This window comes from Salmo salar, chromosome ssa23 (assembly GCF_905237065.1).
Source record: "Salmo salar chromosome ssa23, Ssal_v3.1, whole genome shotgun sequence".
Classification (NCBI taxonomy): Eukaryota; Metazoa; Chordata; class Actinopteri; order Salmoniformes; family Salmonidae; genus Salmo; species Salmo salar.
This window is the reverse complement of record NC_059464.1, coordinates 51,861,345-51,876,425: the sequence shown is the minus strand read 5'-3', so window position 1 is coordinate 51,876,425 and position 15,081 is coordinate 51,861,345. Positions and strand designations below refer to the sequence as shown.

Below are 15,081 nucleotides of genomic sequence, written 5' to 3'. Positions count from 1 at the left end.
TACTCACAGACACCATTCAAACAGTTTTAGAAACTTTAGGGTGTTTTCTATCCAAACCTGAACAATAATATGCATATTCTAGCTTCTCAGTTGGTGTAGGAGGCAGTTAAAAATGGGCACATATTTTTTCCAAAATTCTCAATACTGCCCCCTAGCCCAAACAGGTTAAGTGTTCCCTTTATTTTTTTGAGCAGTATATATATAAATTAGCTAGTAAAAATAAACAACATCCTGCAAACACGGAGAGGTAAATACCAGTCTATTTATAGAACAATTACACTGATTAACTCCTTAGTCATATCGGTTTACTCACTTACTACCTACTACATATCTGTTTAACCTCTCTAGGGGAGGTGGGACGAAATCGTACCACACTATTCAACAGCCAGTGACAAATCAGAGCGCCAAATTTAAAACCACAAAATGTCATAATTCAGAGTTCTCAAACAGGACTATTTTACACTATTTTATAGATACACTTCTCCTGAATCGAATCACGTTGTCCGATTTCCAAAAGGCTTTACAGCGAAAGCAAAACATTAGATTATGTTAGGAGAGTACATAGACACAAAAAAACACACAGCCATTTCCAAGCAACTAGCATGCATCACAAAAACCAAAACCACAGCTAAATGCAGCACTAACCTTTGATTTTCATCAGATGACACTCCTAGGACATTGTTATACAATACATGCATGTTTTGTTCAATCAAGTTCATATTTATATCAAAAACCAGCTTTTTACATTAGCATGTGATGTTCAGAACTAGCATACCCACCGCAAATTTACGGTGAATTTACTAAATTACTCTCGATAAACGTTGACAAAATACATAACAATTATTTTAAGAATTATAGATACAGAACTCCTTTATGCACTCGCGGTGTCAGATTTTAAAATGGCTTTTATAGCCCAAGTTTGGCCCTCAACAAACTCAGATTTACTATAAGAAAAATTGGATTACCTTTGCTGTTCTTCGTCAGAATGCACTCCCAGTTTCTGGGCAGGAGTAGTAACCAGATTAAATCGGGTACGTTTTTTATCCGGCCGTGGAAATACTGCCCCCTATCCCAAAGAAGTTAACTACTTACTGCCTATTATATCTGTTTACATACTTACTGCCTACTACATATCTGTTTACATACTTAGTGCCTACTACATATCTGTTTACATACTTACTGCCTACTACATATCTGTTTACATACTTACTGCCTACTACATATCTGTTTACATACTTACTGCCTACTACATATCTGTTTACATACTTACTGCCTACTACATATCTGTTTACATACTTACTGCCTACTACATATCTGTTTACATACTTACTGCCTACTACATATCTGTTTACATACTTACTGCCTACTACATATCTGTTTACATACTTACTGCCTACTACATATCTGTTTACATACTTACTGCCTACTACATATCTGTTTACATACTTACTGCCTACTACATATCTGTTTACATACTTACTGCCTACTACATATCTGTTTACATACTTCCTGCCTACTACATATCTGTTTACATACTTCCTGCCTACTACATATCTGTTTACATACTTCCTGCCTACTACATATCTGTTTACATACTTACTGCCTACTACATATCTGTTTACATACTTCCTGCCTACTACATATCTGTTTACATACTTCCTGCCTACTACATATCTGTTTACCTATGTTAGGCTCTTGTTTTTCATAGTAAATAACCCACGGACACTAGAGAAGCTTTAACCGAGTTTAATTCTTCCCAAAGGTTCTGTACAGCTGTAATCAGACAACCCAACATTTGTCCCATCCAGATATTTATATCCCACTTAAGACACTCCTCCTTCTCTCCAATCTTTCTTATGGTTTAACAGGAAAAGAGTAACTAGATCCCAAACCCTTATTAAACCCTTCAGGTGACCTGTCCTCACCTCTGACCTCAACCCCTCCTTCACCTAATCCACAGATGTCCATCTGTCTTTCCTGTATCAACACGGTGCTCTGATCCCGTCCCCCAACACATTCCACAGCTATCTGTCCTTCTACAGAGACATAAAACCTAGTCTCTTTCATTTCCTATCATTCATTTACTATCTCAATGATCAAAGTTTAGCCGATTCCAACACCTACTTAGTGCTTATTACATATCTGTTCACCTACTTACTGCCTACTACATATCGGTGTACTCACTTTGTGCCCCCCCTGCTTGATATGGCAACTGCTCGGCATCTGACCGTAAGGTGCTACAGAGGGTAGCGCGTACGGCCCAGTACATCACCGGGGCCAAGCTCCCTGCCATCCTGGACCTCTATACCAGGCTGTTTCAGAGGATGGCCCTAAACATTTTTAGACTCCAGCCACCCTAGTTACTGTTCTCTCAACTGTACCGGGCAGATGGCGTCGTGTGGGCTTGCTGATGTCAACGATGTGAACAGAGTACCCCCATGGTGGGGTTATGGTATGGGCAGGCATAAGCTACGGACAACTAACACAATTGCATTTTAACGATGGCAATTTGAATGAACAGAGATACCGTGTTAAATTGCAGAGCGCCAAATTCAAATTAAACTACTATAAATATTTAACTTGCATGAAATCTCAAGTGCAATACATCAAAATAAAGCTTAAGTTGTTGTTAATCCAGCCACCGTGTCAGATTTCAAAAAGGCTTTACGGCGAAAGCAAACCATGCGATTATCAGAGGACAGCGCTCAACACACAAAACATTACAAACAGTTAGCAGCCAAGTAGATTAGTCACGAAAGTCAGAAATAGCAATAAAATTCATCATTTACCTTTGATCTTCGTATGGTTACACTCACAAGACTCCCGGTTACACAATAAATGTTTGTTTTGTTCGATAAAGTCCCTCTTTATATCCAAAAACCAAAATTTTGTTGCCGCGTTTTGTTCAGTAATCCAATGGCTCAAATGCGGTCACAAGAGGCAGACAAATTCCAAATAGTTTCCGTAAAGTTCGTAGAAACATGTCAAACGTTGTTTATAATCAATCCTCAGGTTGTTTTTAGCCTAAATAATCGATAATATTTCAACCGGACAAAAGCGTTGTCAGTATAAAAGAAAAACAACAAAAGGCGCGCTCTCGGGATTGCGCACCAAACAGGTTGGTGTCTTTCCACTGGCCTCTCATTGAAACTGCTCATTCTCCCTCATTTTTCAGAATAAAGGCCTGAAACAATGTCTAAAGACTGTTAACAGCTAGTGGAAGCCATAGGGAATGGAATCTGGGTCCTATCCCTTTAAATGGTGGATAGGCTTTCAATGGAAAAACACCCATTTCAAAATAATAGCACTTCCTGAATGGATTTTCCTCAGGTTTTCGCCTGCCATTTCAGTTCTGTTATACTCACAGACATTATTTTAACAGTTTTAGAAACTTTAGAGTGTTTTCTATCCAAATCTATATATGCATATCCTAGCTTTTGGGCCTGAGTAGCAGGCAGTTTACTTTGGGCACGCTTTTCATCCAAAACTCAGAATGCTGCCCCCATCCCAAAAAAGTTAAACAGTAAATTAACTTTGTATCGCCTAACCTGGGACAATAGTAGTAGTGTGTGAGTCTTAGTGAAGTTCTCCCTCAGCTTTAGGACCCCAGAGGATCCAAACCTAGCCATTAGAGTTGAAAAGGGCCCTCCCGCTAACTGCCATGTTAAAAATATCTATCCAGCTTATTCTCTGGTTACATAAACCTGTCCAGCTCACTGCCTGGTTACATAAACCTATCCAGGACACTAGTCTATCCCAGGACAGGACATTAGTCTATCCCAGGACAGGACATTAGTCTATCCCAGGACAGGACATTAGTCTATCCCAGGACAGGACATTAGTCTATCCCAGGACAGGACATTAGTCTATCCCAGGACAGGACATTAGTCTATCCCAGGACAGGACATTAGTCTATCCCAGGACAGGACATTAGTCTATCCCAGGACAGGACATTAGTCTATCCCAGGACAGGACATTAGTCTATCCCAGGACAGGACATTAGTCTATCCCAGGACAGGACATTAGTCTATCCCAGGACAGGACATTAGTCTATCCCAGGACAGGACATTAGTCTATCCCAGGACAGGACATTAGTCTATCCCAGGACAGGACACTAGTCTATCCCAGGACAGGACACTAGTCTATCCCAGGACAGGACACTAGTCTATCCCAGGATAGGACACTAGTCTATCCCAGGATAGGACACTAGTCTATCCCAGGATAGGACACTAGTCTATCCCAGGATAGGACACTAGTCTATCCCAGGATAGGACACTAGTCTATCCCAGGACAGGACATTAGTCTATCCCAGGACAGGACATTAGTCTATCCCAGGACATTAGTCTATCCCAGGACATTAGTCTATCCCAGGACAGGACATTAGTCTATCCCAGGACACTAGTCTATCCCAGGATAGGACATTAGTCTATCCCAGGACATTATTCTATCCCAGGATAGGACACTAGTCTGTCCTAGGACACTAGTCTATCCCAGGACACTAGTCTATCCCAGGACACTAGTCTATCCCAGGACAGGACACTAGTCTATCCCAGGACAGGACACTAGTCTATCCCAGGACAGGACACTAGTCTATCCCAGGACAGGACACTAGTCTATCCCAGGACAGGACACTAGTCTATCCCAGGACAGGACACTAGTCTATCCCAGGATAGGACATTAGTCTATCCCAGGATAGGACATTAGTCTATCCCAGGATAGGACATTAGTCTATCCCAGGATAGGACATTAGTCTATCCCAGGATAGGACATTAGTCTATCCCAGGATAGGACATTAGTCTATCCCAGGATAGGACATTAGTCTATCCCAGGATAGGACATTAGTCTATCCCAGGATAGGACATTAGTCTATCCCAGGACAGGACATTAGTCTATCCCAGGATAGGACATTAGTCTATCCCAGGATAGGACACTAGTCTATCCCAGGATAGGACATTAGTCTATCCCAGGAACATTAGTCTATCCCAGGATAGGACACTAGTCTATCCCAGGATAGGACATTAGTCTATCCCAGGATAGGACACTAGTCTGTCCTAGGACACTAGTCTATCCCAGGACACTAGTCTATCCCAGGACAGGACATTAGTCTATCCCAGGACAGGACATTAGTCTATCCCAGGACAGGACATTAGTCTATCACAGGACAGGACATTAGTCTATCCCAGGACAGGACATTAGTCTATCCCAGGACAGGACATTAGTCTATCCCAGGACAGGACACTAGTCTATCCCAGGATAGGACACTAGTCTATCCCAGGACAGGACATTAGTCGATCCCAGGACACTAGTCTATCCCAGGACAGGACACTAGTCTATCCCAGGACAGGACACTAGTCGATCCCAGGACAGGACACTAGTCGATCCCAGGACACTAGTCTATCCCAGGACAGGACACTAGTCTGTCCTAGGAGCTGACTCCACTAAGCCTGGTTCAATAGTTCTGGGTCCAGTTAAGTCCAACAAGGTTTAAATGGTTGAACCCTGACAGTTGTATGGGGCCAGTTAACTGTAGTTAAATGGTTCAGGTTTAAATGGTGTTGTGTTGTTTCTGTGTTTCCACTCTGCTGCCGGCCTCTGTCATCTGGAAGGACAGTTACCCTTGTTGTCATGGCAACAGTTCCCAGGTCAACAAGTGTGGTAAGGTCTCATGGACAATACTGCCTGGTCAATCAACCAAATATACTTTTGTTTTCTTTGCATCAACTATGTGAATCAAGGGATTTTTTTTTTTTTCTTCTGTTTTTACCGTGAACAAATCAAGGGATATTTCTTCTTCTCTTTTGAGTCATTTCTATGAACATTGTTGGTCATGTACAAGCATGTTTTTATTCTGATTTAACTGTGTTTCTATGATGTGACGTGTATATTAAGAGGAGAACAGGTTAAGTGCGGTTTTGGAATGCTGTTAGATCCTTGTACTGGGACGGATGTTTAACCCCCTGAGGTAGAAGCCTGCATAAATCGAATCCCGTTAAAATCAGTCCGGTTTTTAAGCTAGTGATTTTGTTTTGCATTGGATGCATCTCAATCCAACGCGTATGTCTGTGTAACACTTCTGCATTAGCGGTGACAGAGCTGGAGCTGTGTTTGTCAGACCATGTGACATCCCCAAAATGGGTCTTCTCACCAAATCGTCTGTAGCGTCAGAACGATTTGGCCTACGAACCACTAATGACCCCTCTGTGGAAAGGTGAGATGCTCGTGAACGCGTGCGTACATGTTTTGCTCTAGGACGCCCACAGGTCTCGCAAGACTCGACTGAAGATCCTCTGGTACCAGTCGAAAGAATCTATGGAGGTATATATGGAGACACTTTAGTGACAAAAGTAAGGCGTTAAATTCATGTTAAAAAAAATATCTAAGTTTCTTGATCTTATATCTCTCAGATATAGGACAGACACTTCAGAACAAACTTCCTTTAGATTTTTTTTGGGGGTGGGCTATGTTTTTCCATGTAGTGAATCTGTTATTTGATGCGTTTGTATGGGTTTATAGCCGTAAATTCTCTATATTTTTTTTTATATGCTTTATATTCCCCCGCTTTAGACAGGGCTTAGACTTATGGGATAAAAGGTCGTCTAGTCTGTAGTGAGCTGTTACTTCAGTGTTGAGCGGCAATACCATGTCATTGTCTGTCCACAATGTGAAGACCAAATCCTCCGTATTATTCCTCCATCTTGATTGTTGCATGTTTTGATGTACCATTCGTATGATCACTGTCTGAATCGTTCATCTGATTGGCCATCACTGTTGATCAGGGGAATATATTATATTTTAAACGGTTATTTGTTGCACTCAGCATGTCATATAATTCCCCACAATATGAAGCTTTTCAAATATAAATTGAGTGTTTTATTGGATAAAGGGAAGGTAGGAAAAGAGTTGAAAAGAACCTCTCTTTTCAGACGACCTGCCGAAGCCCAAGACCACGGAGGTTCTGCAGAAGGGGGTGGAGTCGGTCCAGGTGTACTCGGCCTCCGAGGAGCGGGAAGAGGGGCGGCGCTGGAGAGTGTTCCGTATAGGAGACCAGGAACACAAAGTCGACATGAAGGCAATAGAACCCTACAAGAGGGTCATCAACCACGGAGGTAACCCTTGACCCCTAACACATTACCCCTAACTCATTACCCTAGTCCTACAAGAGGGTTATGAACCACAGAGGTAACCCCTGACCCCTAACCCATTACCCTAGTCCTACAAGAGGGTCATCAACCACGCAGGTAACCCCTAACCCCATGACCCCTAACCCATGACCCCTAACCCATGACCCCTAACCCATGACCCCTAACACATTACCCCTAACCCATTACCCTAGTCCTCCAAGAGGGTTATGAACCACGGAGGTAACCCTTGACCCCCCTAACCCATTACCCTAGTCCTCCAAGAGGGTCATCAACCACGGAGGTAACCCTTGACCCCTGACCCCTAACCCATTACCCCTAACCCATTACCCTAGTCCTCCAAGAGGGTATTGGACCAATTATATCAAAACACATTTTCACAGTAACAATGTCCCATGCAGAGCAGGTTGTGTTGTGGCGTGTTTGATCCTGTGTGATGTGTTCCAGGTTACTATGGAGACGGCCTGAACGCCATCATAGTGTTTGCCGTGTGTTACATGCCTGAGAGCAACCAACCCAACTACCGCTACATCATGGACAACCTCTTCAAGTGAGTCCTGGTGGTGCCAACCCTGGTGGTGCCAACCCTGGTGGTGCCAACCCTGTGAAACGGAATATTGACTTGCATTGGTTTTTTTGGACACCAATGCTAAAAATATATTTAATATTTTCCCGCTATTTTACAAATGTTCAATCCCGAGAATAAATCACTTTTCTCCTGAGTAACCTGGTATTTTTATATTTTAGGCAGTTTAGCTATGCAGCCCTATGAAGGCAGTGCGTACCAGCTGGCTATTATTAGGTTTAGCTATGCAGCCCTATGAAGGCAGTGCGTACCAGCTATGCAGGCCTATGCAGCCCTATGAAGGCAGTGCGTACCAGCTGGCTATTATTAGGTTTAGCTATGCAGCCCTATGAAGGCAGTGCGTACCAGCTATGCAGCCCTATGAAGGCAGTGCGTACCAGTGAGGTGAGGAATATTGTTTTTGGCCAACCAGAGTTACTACTTTAATCTAACAATATGATGCTTATCTTTATAAAACAAATATTCTGATAGAAAGTTAACGAATTAGCCTCATTCTGTACGCCTGTATCTATGTAGTAGTAGTAGTAGTAGTAGCCTGTATCTATATAGCAGTAGTAGTAGTAGTAGTAGTAGCCTGTATCTATATAGCAGTAGTAGTAGTAGTAGTAGTAGCCTGTATCTATATAGCAGTAGTAGCAGTAGTAGTAGCCTGTATCTATATAGCAGTAGTAGTAGTAGTAGTAGTAGCCTGTATCTATATAGCAGTAGTAGCAGTAGTAGTAGCCTGTATCTATATAGCAGTAGTAGCAGTAGTAGTAGCCTGTATCTATATAGCAGTAGTAGTAGTAGTAGCCTGTATCTATATAGCAGTAGTAGTAGTAGTAGTAGTAGCCTGTATCTATATAGCAGTAGTAGCAGTAGTAGTAGCCTGTATCTATATAGCAGTAGTAGTAGCCTGTATCTATATAGCAGTAGTAGTAGTAGTAGTAGTAGCCTGTATCTATATAGCAGTAGTAGTAGTAGTAGCAGCCTGTATCTATATAGCAGTAGCAGTAGTAGTAGCCTGTATCTATATAGCAGTAGTAGTAGTAGTAGCCTGTATCTATATAGCAGTAGTAGTAGTAGTAGTAGCCTGTATCTATATAGCAGTAGTAGTAGTAGTCCTGTATCTATCATAGCAGTAGTAGTAGCCTGTATCTATATAGCAGTAGTAGTAGTAGTAGCACCTGTATCTATATAGCAGTAGTAGTAGTAGTAGTAGCCTGTATCTATATAGCAGTAGTAGTAGTAGTAGTAGCCTGTATCTATATAGCAGTAGTAGTAGTAGAGCCTGTATCTATATAGCAGTAGTAGCAGTAGTAGTAGCTAGTAGTAGTAGTAGCCTGTATCTATATAGCAGTAGTAGCAGTAGTAGTAGCCTGTATCTATATAGCAGTAGTAGTAGTAGTAGCCTGTATCTATATAGCAGTAGTAGTAGTAGTAGTAGTAGTAGTAGTAGTAGTAGTAGCCTGTATCTATATAGCAGTAGTAGTAGTAGTAGTAGCCTGTATCTATATAGCAGTAGTAGTAGCCTGTATCTATATAGCAGTAGTAGTAGCCTGTATCTATATAGCAGTAGTAGTAGTAGTAGTAGCCTGTATCTATATAGCAGTAGTAGTAGTAGTAGTAGCCTGTATCTATATAGCAGTAGTAGTAGTAGTAGTAGCCTGTATCTATATAGCAGTAGTAGTAGCCTGTATCTATATAGCAGTAGTAGTAGTAGTAGTAGCCTGTATCTATATAGCAGTAGTAGTAGTAGTAGTAGCCTGTATCTATATAGCAGTAGTAGTAGCCTGTATCTATATAGCAGTAGTAGTAGCCTGTATCTATATAGCAGTAGTAGTAGTAGCCTGTATCTATATAGCAGCAGTAGTAGTAGTAGTAGCCTGTATCTATATAGCAGTAGTAGTAGTAGCCTGTATCTATATAGCAGTAGTAGTAGTCCTGTATCTATATAGCAGTAGTAGTAGTAGTAGTAGCCTGTATCTATATAGCAGTAGTAGTAGCCTGTATCTATATAGCAGTAGTAGTAGCCTGTATCTATAGTAGCAGTAGTAGTAGCCTGTATCTATATAGCAGTAGTAGTAGTAGTAGCCTGTATCTATATAGCAGTAGTAGTAGTAGCCTGTATCTATATAGCAGTAGTAGTAGCCTGTATCTATATAGCAGTAGTAGTAGTAGTAGTAGCCTGTATCTATATAGCAGTAGTAGTAGTAGTAGTAGCCTGTATCTATATAGCAGTAGTAGTAGTAGTAGTAGCCTGTATCTATATAGCAGTAGTAGTAGTAGTAGCCTGTATCTATATAGCAGTAGTAGTAGCCTGTATCTATATAGCAGTAGTAGTAGCCTGTATCTATATAGCAGTAGTAGTAGTAGTAGCCTGTATCTATATAGCAGTAGTAGTAGTAGTAGTAGCCTGTATCTATATAGCAGTAGTAGTAGTGCCTGTATCTATATAGCAGTAGTAGTAGCCTGTATCTATATAGCAGTAGTAGTAGTAGTAGTGCCTGTATCTATATAGCAGTAGTAGTAGTAGTAGCCTGTATCTATATAGCAGTAGTAGTAGCCTGTATCTATATAGCAGTAGTAGTAGTAGTAGCCTGTATCTATATAGCAGTAGTAGTCCTGTATCTATATAGCAGTAGTAGTAGTAGTAGTAGCCTGTATCTATATAGCAGTAGTAGTAGCCTGTATCTATATAGCAGTAGTAGTAGTAGTAGTAGCCTGTATCTATATAGCAGTAGTAGTAGTAGCCTGTATCTATATAGCAGTAGTAGTAGTAGTAGTAGCCTGTATCTATATAGCAGTAGTAGTAGTAGTAGTAGCCTGTATCTATATAGCAGTAGTAGTAGTAGTAGTAGCCTGTATCTATATAGCAGTAGTAGTAGTAGTAGCCTGTATCTATATAGCAGTAGTAGTAGCCTGTATCTATATAGCAGTAGTAGTAGTAGTAGTAGCCTGTATCTATATAGCAGTAGTAGTAGTAGTAGCCTGTATCTATATAGCAGTAGTAGTAGTAGTAGCCCTGTATCTATATAGCAGTAGTAGTAGTAGTAGCAGTAGCCTGTACAGCAGTAGTAGTAGTAGCCTGTATCTATATAGCAGTAGTAGTAGTAGCCTGTATCTATATAGCAGTAGTAGTAGTAGTAGTAGCCTGTATCTATATAGCAGTAGTAGTAGTAGTAGTAGCCTGTATCTATATAGCAGTAGTAGTAGTAGTAGCCTGTATCTATATAGCAGTAGTAGTAGTAGTAGTAGTAGTAGTAGTAGTAGTAGTAGCCTGTATCTATATAGCAGTAGTAGTAGTAGTAGTAGCCTGTATCTATATAGCAGTAGTAGTAGTAGTAGCCTGTATCTATATAGCAGTAGTAGTAGTAGTAGTAGCCTGTATCTATATAGCAGTAGTAGTAGTAGTAGTAGCCTGTATCTATATAGCAGTAGTAGTAGTAGTAGTAGCCTGTATCTATATAGCAGTAGTAGTAGTAGTAGTAGCCTGTATCTATATAGCAGTAGTAGTAGTAGTAGCCTGTATCTATATAGCAGTAGTAGTAGTAGTAGTAGCCTGTATCTATATAGCAGTAGTAGTAGCCTGTATCTATATAGCAGTAGTAGTAGTAGTAGTAGTAGCCTGTATCTATATAGCAGTAGTAGTAGTAGTAGCCTGTATCTATATAGCAGTAGTAGTAGTAGTAGCCTGTATCTATATAGCAGTAGTAGTAAGTAGTAGTAGTAGTAGCCTGTATCTATATAGCAGTAGTAGTAGTAGTAGTAGTAGCCTGTATCTATATAGCAGTAGTAGTAGTAGAGCCTGTATCTATATAGCAGTAGTAGTAGTAGCCTGTATCTATATAGCAGTAGTAGCAGTAGTAGTAGCCTGTATCTATATAGCAGTAGTAGTAGCCTGTATCTATATAGCAGTAGTAGTAGTAGTAGTAGTAGCCTGTATCTATATAGCAGTAGTAGTAGTAGTAGTAGCCTGTATCTATATAGCAGTAGTAGTAGTAGTAGTAGTAGCCTGTATCTATATAGCAGTAGTAGTAGTAGTAGCCTGTATCTATATAGCAGTAGTAGTAGGTAGCCTGTATCTATATAGCAGTAGTAGTAGCCTGTATCTATATAGCAGTAGTAGTAGCCTGTATCTATATAGCAGTAGTAGTAGTAGTAGTAGCCTGTATCTATATAGCAGTAGTAGTAGTAGTAGTAGTAGCCTGTATCTATATAGCAGTAGTAGTAGTAGCCTGTATCTATATAGCAGTAGTAGTAGTAGTAGTAGCCTGTATCTATATAGCAGTAGTAGTAGCCTGTATCTATATAGCAGTAGTAGTAGTAGCCTGTATCTATATAGCAGCAGTAGTAGTAGTAGCCTGTATCTATATAGCAGTAGTAGTAGTAGTAGCCTGTATCTATATAGCAGTAGTAGTAGTAGTAGTAGCCTGTATCTATATAGCAGTAGTAGTAGTAGTAGTAGCCTGTATCTATATAGCAGTAGTAGTAGTAGCCTGTATCTATATAGCAGTAGTAGTAGTAGTAGTAGTAGTAGTAGTAGCCTGTATCTATATAGCAGTAGTAGTAGTAGTAGTAGTAGCCTGTATCTATATAGCAGTAGTAGTAGTAGTAGCCTGTATCTATATAGCAGTAGTAGTAGTAGTAGTAGCCTGTATCTATATAGCAGTAGTAGTAGTAGTAGCCTGTATCTATATAGCAGTAGTAGTAGTAGTAGTAGCCTGTATCTATATAGCAGTAGTAGTAGTAGTAGTAGTAGCCTGTATCTATATAGCAGTAGTAGTAGTAGCCTGTATCTATATAGCAGTAGTAGTAGTAGCCTGTATCTATATAGCAGTAGTAGTAGTAGCCTGTATCTATATAGCAGTAGTAGTAGTAGCCTGTATCTATATAGCAGTAGTAGTAGTAGCCTGTATCTATATAGCAGTAGTAGTAGTAGTAGTAGCCTGTATCTATATAGCAGTAGTAGTAGTAGTAGTAGTAGTAGCCTGTATCTATATAGCAGTAGTAGTAGTAGTAGTAGCCTGTATCTATATAGCAGTAGTAGTAGTAGTAGCCTGTATCTATATAGCAGTAGTAGTAGTAGTAGTAGCCTGTATCTATATAGCAGTAGTAGTAGTAGCCTGTATCTATATAGCAGTAGTAGTAGTAGTAGCCTGTATCTATATAGCAGTAGTAGTAGTAGTAGTAGCCTGTATCTATATAGCAGTAGTAGTAGTAGTAGTAGCCTGTATCTATATAGCAGTAGTAGTAGTAGTCCTGTATCTATATAGCAGTAGCAGTAGTAGTAGTAGTAGCCTGTATCTATATAGCAGTAGCAGTAGTAGTAGTAGTAGCCTGTATCTATATAGCAGTAGCAGTAGTAGTAGTAGCCTGTATCTATATAGCAGTAGTAGTAGCCTGTATCTATATAGCAGTAGTAGTAGTAGTAGTAGCCTGTATCTATATAGCAGTAGTAGTAGTAGTAGCCTGTATCTATATAGCAGTAGTAGTAGTAGTAGTAGCCTGTATCTATATAGCAGTAGTAGTAGTAGTAGCCTGTATCTATATAGCAGCAGTAGTAGTAGTAGTAGCCTGTATCTATATAGCAGTAGTAGTAGTAGTAGCCTGTATCTATATAGCAGTAGTAGTAGTAGTAGCCTGTATCTATATAGCAGTAGTAGTAGTAGTAGTAGCCTGTATCTATATAGCAGTAGTAGTAGTAGTAGTAGCCTGTATCTATATAGCAGTAGTAGTAGTAGTAGTAGCCTGTATCTATATAGCAGTAGTAGTAGTAGTAGTAGTAGTAGTAGTAGCCTGTATCTATATAGCAGTAGTAGTTTAAGTAGTAGTAGCCTGTATCTATATAGCAGTAGTAGTAGCCTGTATCTATATAGCAGTAGTAGTAGCCTGTATCTATATAGCAGTAGTAGTAGCCTGTATCTATATAGCAGTAGTAGTAGCCTGTATCTATATAGCAGTAGTAGTAGTAGTAGTAGTAGTAGTAGCCTGTATCTATATAGTAGTAGTAGCCTGTATCTATATAGCAGTAGTAGTAGTAGTAGTAGCCTGTATCTATATAGCAGTAGTAGTAGTAGCCTGTATCTATATAGCAGTAGTAGTAGTAGCCTGTATCTATATAGCAGTAGTAGTAGCCTGTATCTATATAGCAGCAGTAGTAGTAGTAGTAGTAGCCTGTATCTATATAGCAGCAGTAGTAGTAGTAGTAGTAGCCTGTATCTATATAGCAGTAGTAGTAGTAGCCTGTATCTATATAGCAGTAGTAGTAGTAGTAGTAGTAGTAGCCTGTATCTATATAGCAGTAGTAGTAGTAGTAGCCTGTATCTATATAGCAGTAGTAGTAGTAGTAGTAGTAGCCTGTATCTATATAGCAGTAGTAGTAGTAGTAGCCTGTATCTATATAGCAGTAGTAGTAGTAGCCTGTATCTATATAGCAGTAGTAGTAGTAGTAGCCTGTATCTATATAGCAGTAGTAGTAGTAGTAGTAGCCTGTATCTATATAGCAGTAGTAGTAGTAGCCTGTATCTATATAGCGGTAGTAGTAGTAGCCTGTATCTATATAGCAGTAGTAGTAGTAGCCTGTATCTATATAGCAGTAGTAGTAGTAGCCTGTATCTATATAGCAGTAGTAGTAGTAGCCTGTATCTATATAGCAGTAGTAGTAGTAGCCTGTATCTATATAGCAGTAGTAGTAGTAGCCTGTATCTATATAGCAGTAGTAGTAGTAGCCTGTATCTATATAGCAGTAGTAGTAGTAGTAGTAGCCTGTATCTAATAGCAGCAGTAGTAGTAGTAGTAGTAGCCTGTATCTATATCAGCAGCAGTAGTAGTAGTAGCCTGTATCTATATAGCAGCAGTAGTAGTAGTAGTAGCCTGTATCTATATAGCAGTAGTAGTAGCCTGTATCTATATAGCAGTAGTAGTAGTAGTAGCCTGTATCTATATAGTAGTAGTAGTAGTAGTAGTAGCCTGTATCTATATAGCAGTAGTAGTAGTAGTAGTAGCCTGTATCTATATAGCAGTAGTAGTAGTAGTAGCCTGTATCTATATAGCAGTAGTAGTAGCCTGTATCTATGGCAGCAGCAGTAGTAGTAGCCTGTATCTATATAGCAGTAGTAGTAGTAGTGCCTGTATCTATATAGCAGTAGTAGTAGTAGCCTGTATCTATATAGCAGTAGCAGTAGTAGTAGTAGCCTGTATCTATATAGCAGTAGTAGTAGCCTGTATCTATAGCAGCAGTAGTAGTAGTAGCCTGTATCTATATAGCAGTAGTAGTAGTAGTAGTAGCCTGTATCTATATAGCAGCAGTAGTAGTAGTAGCCTGTATCTATAAGCAGTAGCAGTAGTAGTAGTAGCCTGTATCTAGCAGTAGCA

At 39.9% G+C, this 15,081-nt stretch overlaps 1 protein-coding gene across 3 annotated transcripts in view; it reads left to right on the top strand.

Annotated features, from left to right (window-relative positions):
* Positions 1 to 15,081, top strand: part of bnip2 (BCL2 interacting protein 2) — an 80,269-nt gene that overhangs the window by 27,484 nt on the left and 37,704 nt on the right. For all 3 annotated transcript variants that reach the window (XM_045705974.1, XM_045705975.1, XM_045705973.1), the window contains 2 exons: positions 6,924 to 7,106; positions 7,587 to 7,689. In XM_045705974.1, the coding sequence (XP_045561930.1) occupies positions 6,924 to 7,106; positions 7,587 to 7,689 (286 nt within the window). The remainder of the gene's footprint in view (positions 1 to 6,923; positions 7,107 to 7,586; positions 7,690 to 15,081) is intronic.